General features: G+C 49.1%; 2 protein-coding genes across 2 annotated transcripts in view; both read left to right on the top strand.

The window, feature by feature from the left end:
- Nucleotides 1-1,293: 1,293 nt before the first annotated feature.
- PINK1 (PTEN induced putative kinase 1) lies at nt 1,294-8,744 on the top strand (the record flags this gene model as incomplete). Its single annotated transcript, XM_010186272.1, has 7 exons — nt 1,294-1,596; nt 2,584-2,687; nt 4,627-4,809; nt 5,682-5,845; nt 7,358-7,485; nt 7,867-8,103; nt 8,484-8,744. Coding segments are annotated over 7 exons (1,380 nt in total), but the record flags the coding sequence as incomplete, so codon positions are not given.
- A 2,220-nt stretch (nt 8,745-10,964) lies between these two features.
- Nucleotides 10,965-12,833, top strand: part of AGMAT (agmatine ureohydrolase (agmatinase)) — a 2,857-nt gene continuing 988 nt past the window's right edge. Inside the window, exons 1-5 of the mRNA XM_010186271.1 lie at nt 10,965-11,022; nt 11,108-11,291; nt 11,439-11,641; nt 12,407-12,455; nt 12,580-12,775. Coding sequence (XP_010184573.1) covers nt 10,965-11,022; nt 11,108-11,291; nt 11,439-11,641; nt 12,407-12,455; nt 12,580-12,775 — 690 coding nt within the window. The remainder of the gene's footprint in view (nt 11,023-11,107; nt 11,292-11,438; nt 11,642-12,406; nt 12,456-12,579; nt 12,776-12,833) is intronic.

The following is a 12,833-nucleotide window of genomic DNA, read 5'->3' as shown; positions in this document are numbered from 1 at the left end:
AGCCCCTGGGTTACCCTCGGTGAAGGGGAAAGGGGGCCTTGTTTTGGGGAGCCTGACAAGAAGGGGCCAGGGTGTACATTGCCCCCCCAGAGGAAGGTGCGTGGGGGACCATGATGAGCAGCTCTTGGCCACATCCCCAGTGAGGAGGCTGCGATGGGCGGCCCCACAGACACACCTTGTCCTCCCAAAAAAAGTACTGGATGAGCCTCTAGGTCAGGAGCCCCTCACCAGCCCAGGCACTGGGGGGGTTCTCACTGTGGGGAGCCCCTCAGCCCCTGTCTCCACACAAAGTGAGGGCAGCAGAGCCTGGTGATGGGGGTCTTCTGTCCTAGGAGGCTGGCGTGGAGCCCCCAGGTCTATCCTCTCTCCCCAAGACAGACAGGGGCTGTGTGAGGCTGGGCCAGGCCGTGCTGGCAGGGCACCGGGGACGGACGGTGCTGAACATATTTTGTGGATAAAAATAGAGCTTTGGTGTTCAGAGCCAGCTGTCACTCGCCCCGCTATCCAGTACAGAGACGTTCCTGCAGAGGTTCTGCCCTCCAGTTCCTCAGGATGCTTTCTCTCCTTTGCCCTCGCTGGGTTGTCAAATTTGCTGTCCCCGAATTTGTCCCTTTATCCCAGGGTACATCCCTAGGACAGCCATCGGTGTGCCGAGGTTGTAGCTCACAGAGAAGTGGGCTCATTTATATCAGTCCAGGTGACAGCTGTGGCATGGACAGACCTGTAGGATCCTGAATACCGGGGCGAAACTCCAGAACAGCTTTGCTTTCCCCTGTGCTTTGATTTCTCTTGTCTTTCAATTTCCTCCCCCAGATCTTTCTTCCATCACTGACTCACTCTTCCTCTGACCAACCCTCGTATTCTGCTGCCACTAAAGCTCAGGGCATTGTTGGTCCATCTGTTGTTGCACTTAATTGGATTTTCATTTAAATGCTATTTGCCTGAGTTATTTACGGAGGGGGAGAGAAGTGCAATAGCGCATCTGTTTTTAGAAGTAGTTACACTTGTCTTTACAAAACAGATTTATGTTCTAGATTAGCGAGTGACTCCCCCTCCCCATTCCCCTTCTTCCTCAGGAAGGGCGCCTTTGGTAAAGACTCTTTCCAGGGGTAATCTGTTTCAGACAAAAATACATGAACTGCAAATTGTTTTCCCTGATGGTTACAGTGATTTGAGCTGGTTGGAGCCTGATCGTGGCTTTCAGGTTGGACCAACCCAATGGGATGTGTAGTATTGGGAAGTCTTGAATAACTGACTGTGTTTTTAATCGTTGTCTTTTCTTCTTCCTTTCAGACAGTGTTTGTTGGAAAGAACAAGCTGCAGAAAGATCCGCTGCGCTCCTTCCGCTGGCAGGGCTTCAAGCTGGAAGAATATCTCATCGGCCAACCCATCGGGAAGGGCTGCAGTGCCGCGGTGTATGAAGCAGCCATTCCTTTCTCCCAGGAACGTGCGGAGAGCGGCCGCCTCGCAGGGCAGGGGCCAGCCGTGCAGCGGGACCGTGGCTCAGCTTCACAGGCGGCTGAAGAGGAGCCCGGAGAGAAGCACCGACCCAAAGAGGCTTTTCCATTAGCTATCAAAATGATGTGGAACATTTCGGTAAGGAGTTGGTTCTTCATCTCCTTGTCTGTCACTTGGAAAGTCTGGCTGAAGTGTTTAACACTTAATGTTGAAAGCACTGATTATACAGCGCGCGATGAGCGTGTCAAAACAAAGCTGTTGGTACGTGACATTGGAGATGTTGATTGTTAGTGAGCAGTCCCAGAGCAAGGTATTTAGCGCTCATCGTTCCTCCAGAATCGGCGTGGAGAGCTGCTGGTGGTGGAGCTGGTGGTTACAGAGGTGATGTTTTCAGAGGAAAAACTTTACCAAAGCTGGCTGTAGTGACACAGTGTAAGGATGGGAAAGCCACTGCTGCCAGAGCTTTAGGAATCGGTGTCCTTGTTGGTGTCAGGTCAGAAATAGTTTTTATCCTTCAAAGTGCAGCTGAGGTGTGTTTCCATGCTCACAGAGATGGCAGTAACCTGCGTGCTGGGTCCACTTGCCATGAAGTGATTGCACGAGACCTGTGCTAGTGTTTCCCAACCCAGGTGACTCCGATGATCCCCCCTCTCTGTGGCTCTGCCACATTTAAAAAAATCCACTGGACTTTTCCCACTGAAGAGGGTTTGTGGCACTTGATGTGACAAGGGGGTATTCTAAAAGAGTCTTCCAAAATGCCAACATCTGAAATCCCTTGGGCTCCAGAAATACCCTGGCATTTAGCTGTGGGCTTTCCCAGTCAGGTTTTAAGATTGAAAATGAGTGTTAACGTTTAGCTCAGAGTGCTAACGGTCAAAGATGCATTTGAAGAAACAGATGTATGTATTTCTGCGAGTAAAGGCCTTGCTATGTCCCTTGGTAAATCGTTTAAGTAGTTAATTGCCTTCCTGGATTTTCAAAGTAGAGAAGAGAATTGCTTTGATCTAGTCTCAGTCAAACGAACTTCAGATACAGAGCTCGCTTTGGGATTATCTGCTTTTAGTCTGTATTGAGGCTGGACAATTTTGGGGCTTAAATCACTGTGGTGTGTAATTGCTGTTGCAGGCCGGTTCGTCAAGTGAAGCCATCCTGGATGCTATGGGCCGAGAGCTCATTCCAGCCACAGGGGCTGCCTTAGCTGGTGAATATGGAGCCGTCTCTGGCCGCAGGTACAGTCACTACGGAAATGGCAGTGATTCTTAAGTGGTGACACACTAATTTTATCCATCAATTAATTTTGCAGCACGTCTGTATGGTTAAATAGATGGCCAGAGGTTTCTGTAATAGCTCCTGAAAGCAGATAAACCAAATCTGCTTATTAATGGCTCAGGAGGCATCCACATGTGTTTTATCTGAACAACGGTGCCTTCAGAAGTGCCACCCACCTCAAACCTTGCACAGGGACGTGCTGCTGGCTGCCTTGGGTGTTTTTCTCCATCATGGTTTTCTCCAGCACAGTCAAGAAACCGCACAGCAGTACCACTGTTCAAGCAGTGGTTTAACACAGTCTTGTTTTCTGAGGAGCAGACTGTGTCACGGCTGGTTGTTGTGCAGCGAATGCCTACAGCTGAAGTATGTCAGGTTGGGTGGCATAGTCTGGAAGAGTGTCAAAAGGGTGTGCCAATAGTGGAGGTCCTGCCAGCGGTTTGATGGGTGACTGTGCCCCCTGCCTCAGTTTTCTTATGTGTAAAATCCTTTGATATATGCAGATATTGTTAAAGGCTGGGAGGGGCTACTTCTGATTAAAAATAATTTAAATAAGCGTCACGGTGCTTTTTAAGTACAAAAAGAAGCGCCTCCAATGAGTAACGATTTGACTGGATTAGACATCAAACAATTGGACTGTAGTCTTTTAGAACTGGTTTGGTTGTAAAATGGGTGCGAGGCAGGGAGATGGAAACTGCTTTAGTGCAGGGAAACTGGTGAGAAAGGACATGGAAAATGACTCAGTCCCCGCTCCTTCACCCAAGTGAGAAGTGAGCAAGCAGCACGAAGGTGGCGAACTGCATGGAAACTTCTAAATTGCTCAAGAGAGTTAGCTTTTTTTTTTGTTCAAAAATGCATCTTTTTGTTCGATTGGAAACAATGGAGTCCGCAGTCCAGATTTAAATTTCAAATACATCTCTGCTGCCCGTACAAATGAATAATGAATGCTGCGTGGTACGTCCCTGGCTGGGAGCGCAGTGGAGCAGCCAAAGGGATATTTGGCATTCAGGGCATGAGAGGGGAGAGCTCTGTTTTGCAGACGGGGATAGGTAATTTGCCTTTCACTGTAGTGAGTACTTCCTGTCTGTGCCATAAAATAGAGGGTCTGAATTGATATGCCCAGTGTGAAGCTAACCTTTATTTTATGCATAACAAAGAAATTGTGTTTGGTTGGGTTTTTTTCTAAAGCTGCTGTTGTAGGTTTTTTGAACTGAGAAGCAGCCTGTGACTAGTTCTGCCTTTGTTAGCAGCACGGAAAGGCTAGTAGTGTCTGAAATAAAATTAAATGCTGCATGTTAAGCATAAGGGTTTCCAGCAAAGGTTGGTTTGCAGCACAGGTAAAGCACCAGTATTCCCTGTTTAACCACTGTACGTAGGGAAACGTGGCCACAGCAGAGTCCTGCTAACAGCCACAGGGGACATCTTGCTCTGTGCACCCTGCATGGGTGCATCAGCGGACAGTGCTGCCCTGATGGTGATGGTTCAGTTTGCTGTGGGAAATGCTGGGGTAGATTTTGAATTCCAGAGCAAGTGCTGGGACCTGCACCCTGCTATGGTGGACGCTTTGCATCAGTGCAGGACACGCTGGGCTGAGGCACTGGTTAGGAGATTGTGAGGGCTGGGAGGTTGCTGTCCCTGTTCTTTCTGACTGAATGGTTTCCAGGATGTGAACATTTTGAGTATTTGCTTAATGTGCAGTCCTGTAATCTATGCTCAGCAGCCTTAATGCTCTCTGTTTTCACTGCAGAATAAATGTTTTTGCACACTGCTTTGAAACTCTTTGGTGGGGAGAATGAGCTGTATTAATGAAAAGTATTTCCAGAAATGAGAGAGATGAGTCTATGACAAACCAGAACTGTCCAGGAGATCAGTGTAATTTGTGGTATTTATGCTCTTGCACAGAAAACCTGTCCTTGGGAGGAAGAAGTTGCAACCTCATCCGAATATAATCCAGGTGATCCGAGCATTCACGTCTTCTGTCCCTTTGCTGCCTGGAGCCTTTGCAGACTATCCCGATGTTCTTCCTTTGAGCCTGAATCCCAGAGGAATCGGTCACAGCCGCACGCTCTTCTTGGTGATGAAGAAGTAGGTAACGAGAAGCTTGTTAACACAGCTCGGGCTTTTCAGGAGCTTGCCCAGCGGGGCTGTATGTGCTGCGGCTACACAGGTCCTCACAAAGATTGGCCTGGGCTGCTGCCAAAATGCAGAGTACGCTCCTGGAAACACCTCCTAAGACCTGTTCCAAGTCCTTGAGATTTTAACTGTAGCTCAACAATGAAGACAAGCTGTTCTTTTTAGTAATTGCCCCAAATTAAAGTATGAAAACCTGGAGCTTGTCCCCATTTGTCTGCCCTTCTACGTCTGAACTTTACCTCTATTCTGAACACGCCACTAGAGATAGAGTAGAATCAGTAATAAGATTTGATAGTGCTCGGCATTTCTGGCAGTCCCCATTGGTTTTGGTTTTGAATGAATATTGACACAAGAGCACCTCCTATTTCCCACTCTCCTGTTCTGCCTGCATCTGCAGAAGTGCTCTGTCCTCTCTGTATTTCAAGAACATCTTGTTTCTCCTGATCTGCAGATCGTACAATCTGCATTATTAGTCTGCCTCCTCTATCATGCAAAGTATAACACCGAACCATAAAAACCTGTAAGGATGATCACCGTATAGCTGGAGCCCCTCGCTGTGCTGTTTGAGAGGCTTTGTTTATTTGCAGATGTTGAACTTGGGCGAGAGTGCTGCAAATTCCATAGTGCGTGTTGTTGCAAAACAGAGGATTTGAGAACAGCAGACAGGGAAGCAGTGTCAGGTTGAGGCTGGGAGGTGGGAAGAAGGTCAGGAAGAATTTGGCACATACGAGCGTGCTATATCCCCAGCCGGACAGCACTGAGGTTGAACCACAAGCGATAACCTTCCAGGATGCTAATTCAATATTTTTCCTTGTTCTTACTAGTTATCCGTGCACGCTGCGCCAGTACCTGAGGGAGAGCAGTCCTGACATTCATCTCTCCACGATGATGATTTTACAGCTCTTGGAAGGCGTGGACCATCTTGTTCGACATGGAATAGCGCACAGAGACCTGAAGTCTGACAACATCCTGGTTGAATTTGATTCTGGTATGTAGCTCACTGAGCGTGAGTGCCAACTAAGTCATGCACAGAAGTGATGCAGTTGTGTAGGTGTTCGGGGAAGTCCTACCCAGGTGTGCCTTTGAGGGAAAACCGAGCATCAAACATTTTGAAGAGTCTCAGGTTTAGTTTTAGCATGCCGCTTGCTGTCACTGCAGCACTGGGGAAGTAATTTATCCTGTCTGTGCCTCAGGTTTTAAAACGGCCTTGAAAGGAGTGCTGTAATGTAATCAGATGGAGAGACGCAGAGTATTGCTAAGGTGATGCTTCTCACGAGCCCAGCGAATGTCAGCTGGAGCAGAAGGGCCTACAGTGACACCACATTAATTATGTTGGAGGTGCCCAGGTTTCAGGTTCTGGACTGTGTCATCTCTTGCCAGCCACGTAGCACAGGGCAGTTCTTAAAATCCCACATCATGGTCAGATGAAAAGCGCTGCACCCTGGGATGGTGAAGCATGGATTGGAAGGCAAGGGAACTGACAGTGTTAAAGCCAAAAGCAGCGTTTTTGTTCTCCTGTCAGCCTCTCTAACTGAGATTTTAGTTACATAAGCTCTTTTTCAGTGTGATTGAGATTCAGATGGGCAGGAAACAAAGGCAGCCAGGTCTGTGTAGGTCAGCCTCTCTAACTGAGATTTTAGTTACATGAGCTCTTTTTCAGTGTGATTGAGATTCGGATGGGCAGGAAACAGTAGCAAGCAGCCAGATCTGTGTAATTAAAGGTGTTGGTACAGCAGCTGTGGAAGGTTTTCAGCAATACTAATGCCATCCTTCTTTTCTTGAAGGAAAAGCTGCTATCCTGAATGCGGTTAGGAATGATCTGAACCATTGATTTTTCCATATCGGAGTCTGGATATGTAATGATTCTATTCTACTAATGCCATCCTTCTTTTCTTGAAGGAAAGGCTGCTATCCCGAATGCGGTTAGGAATGATCTAAACCTTTGATTTTTCCATATCGGAGTGGAGATGTAATGATTCTATTTTGCAACGTTTGACTTGTCCTCAGGACAAGGACTGTTAACTAATACAAAGTTTCTCCAGACTTTCACTATAGCTAAGTATGTATCTGTATGTTGATAGCTTTTGCTATAGATAAAAGGAAAAAAAAGAATATATTCCTCCATCACGGGTGAGTCTGTAACCTTACGTCTTCATTTTAATGGTATCTGCAACATTTTATCAGCTGCTTCCATGGGAAGCAGTAATATCTTCCTCCATCACGGGTGAGTCTGTAACCTTACATGTCTTCATTTTAGTGGTATCTGCAACATTTTATCAGCTGCTCTAAAGAGGAAATGGAAGAACAAGTTTTGTTTTAATAAAACCAGTAATTCACCTAATAATACAGAGGCGAAGCAGGAAAGAAGTGTGTGATTGTGCTGATTCCTGCAGGTATTGAGGTGGATCCAGAAGACCATCTCTGATGTCCTTGTGGTATCTAATAGAGCCAGGCTTTCCCAAACCGAACGCTAACTCTGCTGGCCCTGTGTCGTTTGCAGCTGGCTGCCCCTGGCTGGTGATCACGGACTTCGGTTGCTGCTTGGCAGATGAAAACATTGGCTTGCAACTGCCTTTCACCAGCCCTTATGTGGATCGGGGTGGCAATGGCTGTCTTATGGCACCCGAGGTAAATCCCCCTGGAGTAACAGATTGTGGTGTTGGTTGTTTGCTTGTCCATGTCCTACCCTGAGTTACGCTTGTTAAACATCTCTGTGTTAAAAAAGTCCGCTTTGGCCCTGTGCTGAGCAGTTGTCACATGGACACCTTGAGCACTAAAAGGTGAAGCGTAATCAGTTGGTGTTAGGGGGCAGAATTGTCCTTTCCCACAGAACACTTCTCTTCAGTCTTTTCTTGGAATATTTACTCCAGAGATTTAGACAAAACCTTGCTTTGATTTCAGTCTCTCTGTTTATTTGTCCTGGAAATACTGACCTGACCCTTGAAAATTAGTTTTAGCACAGAGCCCACACTAGAGGTGTTCATTTGAACATCCCCATCTCTCTGACAGGTGATCACAGCGTCACCTGGTCCGGGCATGGTGATCAACTACAGTAAAGCCGACGCTTGGGCTGTTGGAGCAATTGCCTATGAAATCCTTGGCCTGCCCAATCCTTTCTATGGCCACGGGGGCGCAGCTCTGGAAAGCAGAAGTTACTGTGAAGACCAGCTGCCGAGCCTGCCCCATCACGTGCCCCTTGAGGTGAAGCAAGTGATAAAGATGCTGCTTCAGAGGGATCCCAACAAGGTGAGAAACCCTTGTCTTGGAGAGGTCATCTATCCAGGCTTTGTAGATCATGTTGCTCTGGACGGCTCAGGACTGTAATCCTGATACCATTGCAGTCCAGATAACAATCAAAGACAAACAAAAGGTCTTTGCTGAAGCACAGCGCGGCCTCTCACTGCGTAGGTTTGGGGATTTCAGCGGATGTTTGTGTCAGAGACTAGACCTTGAATTTGGGGCTTATGTGCAGTTGCCTGATATTAATAGTCACAAAGAGCTTTTTAATTCACAGTGCCTTTGCAGTGTCTTAGAGGAGGCCTGGGGGACTCTTGGCATTGTAGATGCTAGCGATGTGACAGGAGTGCAGCGGGATCAGCTAATCTTCCCTCTCCTTCCTTTCACAGAGGTTGTCTGCTAGAGTGGCTGCTAACGTGCTTCACCTCAGCCTCTGGGGTGAAAGCGTTCTCACATCCAAGACCCTGAAACCTGACCAGATGATCGCCTGGCTTCTCTGCCAGTCTGCAGCTGCCTTGCTGATGGACAGACTGGTGGATAAAAGCCGGGTAGAAACCAAAATGAAGATGTGCTTTTTGGCAAACCTTGAGTATGAAGACCTCTGGGCAGCGATATTCCTGTTGCTGGCCTGGAGAAGCCGGTCTGGGTGAAGAGTATCATCTGGGACACAACCGTGTGATACATAAATGGCACTTTCTAAAGACACATAGGAATCTGGCTTTTCTCTCTGCCTGGAACCCTGTAGTGCTTTAGGGAACAGGACTGCAGGCCGGTGAATAGGTTGAGTTTATCTCTAGCGAGTGTTAGCACGTGCTGCTTTTCTCCCTGCTAGAGGAAATGCCCTTGCTTTGTTGCTCTCTTGGTGAGGGTGTGTGGACCTTGCATGTGTCCTGAGGTACGTGGGTGGTATTGCTCACATTTGGGAATTTGTAATTGACTTCTAAGTTGTGTTGAAGGAAGCAAGTTCGCTTTCAGAAGGATGTCTGGAAGAAGGCACCATCGCTGCTTTTTACACGGAAGCGTCACAGATTTAAACGACACACCGAGCTGACAAAGGGATGTGCACTCTTGTCTTATGGAAACGTGGTTTTCAGATGATAATCCTCTGCAGCCACAGGTGGATCTTGCTATAAAACGACAGCCTGAAAGCCTCCTAGTGAGGTGCTGACTGGGAGCATCAGGAGCCGCTTGCTTCTTATGATAATGCACCATTACAGATCTAGCTGGTTGTATGCAAAATAACACAAGTACAGTGAACCCAAACCCCACATGTGTTTGTTTCTCGACTGTTGTATTTGTGCAGTGACTGCTGCCGCAGGGTCCAAGGCCGAGTCAGACTGTGTCCAGGTAGGGATAATCCTGCAAACGAAAGTGGCTGAGCAGCAGTGCTGGCGTAAGGAGTTCAGTGTGACCCTCTTGTTTTACCTACCTGTTATTTCTGTTGAACAATGAAGTAATATCCTTTGGTCAGGGAGGGTAGGAGGCATCAATGTTTGACCAGCAGAAAACATAGTTCAGTTTCATGTCTGTAACTGTTTAGAGGAACTGGGGGAGAGAGTTGTTTATGCTTGTTGCACAATAAATTGAAGATTAAGCTCTGCTGCTGAGTGGGTTCTCTGAATCTGGTTCATCTCCGTGCACAGGATCCAGACTTTTGGCTGTGGAGCCCTCGGGGGATGCCTTCAAAGATAATGTGGCTCTTTCCAGTGCCATTGCAGGTACATACTGTTTTATTCCAAGTGGAGTTTCCCAAGGCGGGATGGACCTTGCCTCATGTGTGTGCCAGTTTCATACTCTCCTGACCGGTAAACCACTGGCTGCTCCCGCAGTGTCCAGGTCAATGACATCGTGTGTCGAGTGGCTGATGTCCCTGGTCATCACACAGTAAGGTGCTGTCAAGGTCTCGCATGCTGCAACTGTGTCTGGTTCAGCAACAGTGCAAAACTACCTACCAGCAAACAGCCTCGTTTGTTTTGCCTGTGAACACAGCGCACTGCTGGGGCTGTGAAGAGCAGCAGAGCACAGAGACTGGGAAATCACAGAAAATGAGCTCTTTGGGGTAAAAGTTGCAGAAAAAGAACTTTTGCAGGAAAAGATCCAATTGCTACATGAGTAGGGAGCAGAATTAGGTACTGGAGCCATCTGATTTCACGTGTGTCGTTATTAGGCCAACCAGGGTTTGATCTGTGCTGGTTAACCCCAGACATTGGAAACTTGCTTCCCCTGGAAATCATCTCATTTCATCTCTCTGTCCTCAAAAATGGCCTAAAACGCTTGTCCTGCAGCACTGCCTCTGGGTTTTACACCCCTATTATTGCTTCTCATTTGCTTGCATTTTGTCTTGTTTACAGTTCTGCTGAGGGTGGACTTTTTTTTGTTTGCTTTCACTGCCTGCTTTTCATTACTGAGACATTTTTATGAATCTTCACCATTCCACATGCTTTTGTAAAGTGCTGTTTAAAAGTACACGCTGTCAATGGAACAAATGCTGCCTGCCTTTCTGCAGATGCCCAAGGGGAGCAAAACGGGAATGTTTCCCAGCACATCCCCTTCACCCTGCCGTGCTAATCCCTAGGCAGGCTCTTGTGGAAGGTGCTTGAGCTGAAGCCCATGGCTACCGCATTTATTCCTGGTATTTGCTGGGAAGCAGATGGGCTTGTGGAGAAAGGGGGCAGCTGGAAGAGGGAACGCAAGGCTGAGCCAAATCTCTGCAGTGAGGTATCCAGTCGCCCTTTGAACCCTGGGGAGGGCGGAGGGAGGCATGGAGGTGGTGTCTGGCGCTCTGCCTGGCTGCGGCACTCCAGCCAAATGGGACGGCCTCCGCAGTGCCTCTCACTCCATTCGGTGTAGGGCAGAGCCCGTGGGGCAGGATGAGGCGCCTGCTCTGGGCTGGCTGCAGCCAGTTGCTGTCCCGGGAGGCCGGGCTCCGTGCTCACATGCCGGCAGCCACCCCGCACCTCATGGCCCCGGGCTCCACCAGCTGCCTCCAGCTCCTTGCTCGGTGCATCCACAGGGCACATGTCCCCTTGCCGCTGGGGCTCACAGTTCAACGTGCCCCCCAGTGCCCTGTCTGTGGCCCGGCCCGTGGGGATCTGCTCCATGATGAAATTGCCGGTTCAGGCATCGGCAGAAGGACTGGATGCAGCTTTCGTCGGCGTCCCTTTAGATACGGGCACATCCAACCGGCCAGGAGCCAGGTAAGGGCAGGCCACGGTGCCAGGGGAGCCGGTGCTTTGCTCTGTCCATCCAGCATGGCTCACCTCCAGCGTGAGGAGTGCTGAGTGCGTGGTGCCAGCACCAGGAACTCTGCCCTGCAGCTTTCTCTGGCCATGCTCTCTCTCCAGGTTTGGCCCACGGCAGATCCGGGCCGAGTCAGGGATGGTGAGGAGGTACAACGCCAGCACCGGGGCTGCGCCTTTCGACTCCCTGCGGGTGGCTGACATTGGAGACGTGAACGTCAACCTCTACAACCTGCCCGACAGCTGCCGCCTCATCCGAGAGTCCTACCAGAAGATCGTGGCCTCCGGCTGCGTGCCCCTCTCCTTAGGTAAGGACCTGACATCTCCCTGTTGTGCTACCACATCCCTGCTCATCCAAACTCCCTCTCCTCCTGCCCTCCTTCAGTCTGAACACAGTAGTGACTCTGATGTCTGCATGGGATCTTGTGCTAAATGGGTAAATCATGGGTAAATTTACATGTTCTCAGTGGAAATTACTACCACCAGTGATGGTTCTTGTGCCAAAAAATGGGGAGAATGGATCAGCCAAGAGACTGTTTCAGCGCACAGCCTGAAGCTCAACCACAAATCCAATTGGCAGTGTGCTGTCAATGTCCTGCTGAGCAGGACCCAAAGCAAGAGCAGTTTGTGTCCCTCTGAAAAGCTTCAAGCTTGACCAAGTGCCCGGCAGCGTGCTGCTCTGCACGAGGCGTGATTTGGACGTGTGTTCAAGTTTCCAGCAGCTGCAGCTTGGCATCGCTAAACAAATCAAGTGTATATAGTAAGGGGAGGGGCAAATTATCAGTCACTGCGCATTCTCAGAAGTTATTTGAGAGCCTATTTATAACCCTGGTCAAGGATCCTGCTCCATGGGTTGCCCCTGCCAGCAGAGTCCTCCTGTTTTTCTGATAAGGGAAGAGGAAGCAACCTGCACCTGGAAGCCTCAGGTTTTCCTTAGGGAATGAAGCCCTGGGTTGTATAAACAAGTGCAGGATAAATGTAAGGGGTGGGGGAGGAAGTCACCTGGGAATAAACATACTAAGTGCTGTGCACCTCTTGCAGTGTGTTACACCCTCTTCCCTGTCCTGTTGCAGGTGGAGATCACACCATAACATACCCCATCCTGCAAGCTGTGGCAGAAAAGTAAGTTTCTGCCCTGGAGATCTAGAACAAGAACCTGGGAAGGAGCCTTGGTTTGCTGTCCGTGATGTAGGCAGGGCCATGGCGCACGGGACGGGGACTAATGCATCCTCCTTGTCTTGCGTAGGCACGGTGCTGTGGGGCTGGTGCACGTGGATGCTCACACCGACACCGGAGACAGGGCCCTGGGGGAGAAGATCTACCACGGGACGCCGTTCCGGCGCTGCGTGGAGGAAGGGCTGCTGGACTGCAGCCGCGTGGTCCAGATCGGCATCCGAGGCTCCTCCTACGACCCCGATCCTTACAAATACTGCCGGGACCAGGTGAGCGCTTCTTTCTGCCAATATTCCCATGTCATTCATAATCCATTAGATTCAGCAG

The sequence above is a fragment of the Mesitornis unicolor genome, unplaced genomic scaffold (assembly GCF_000695765.1).
Source record: "Mesitornis unicolor isolate BGI_N332 unplaced genomic scaffold, ASM69576v1 scaffold4056, whole genome shotgun sequence".
NCBI lineage: Eukaryota > Metazoa > Chordata > Aves > Mesitornithiformes > Mesitornithidae > Mesitornis > Mesitornis unicolor.
The sequence above is the reverse complement of the archived record's forward strand: the minus strand, read 5'-3'. Positions and strand labels throughout refer to the sequence as shown.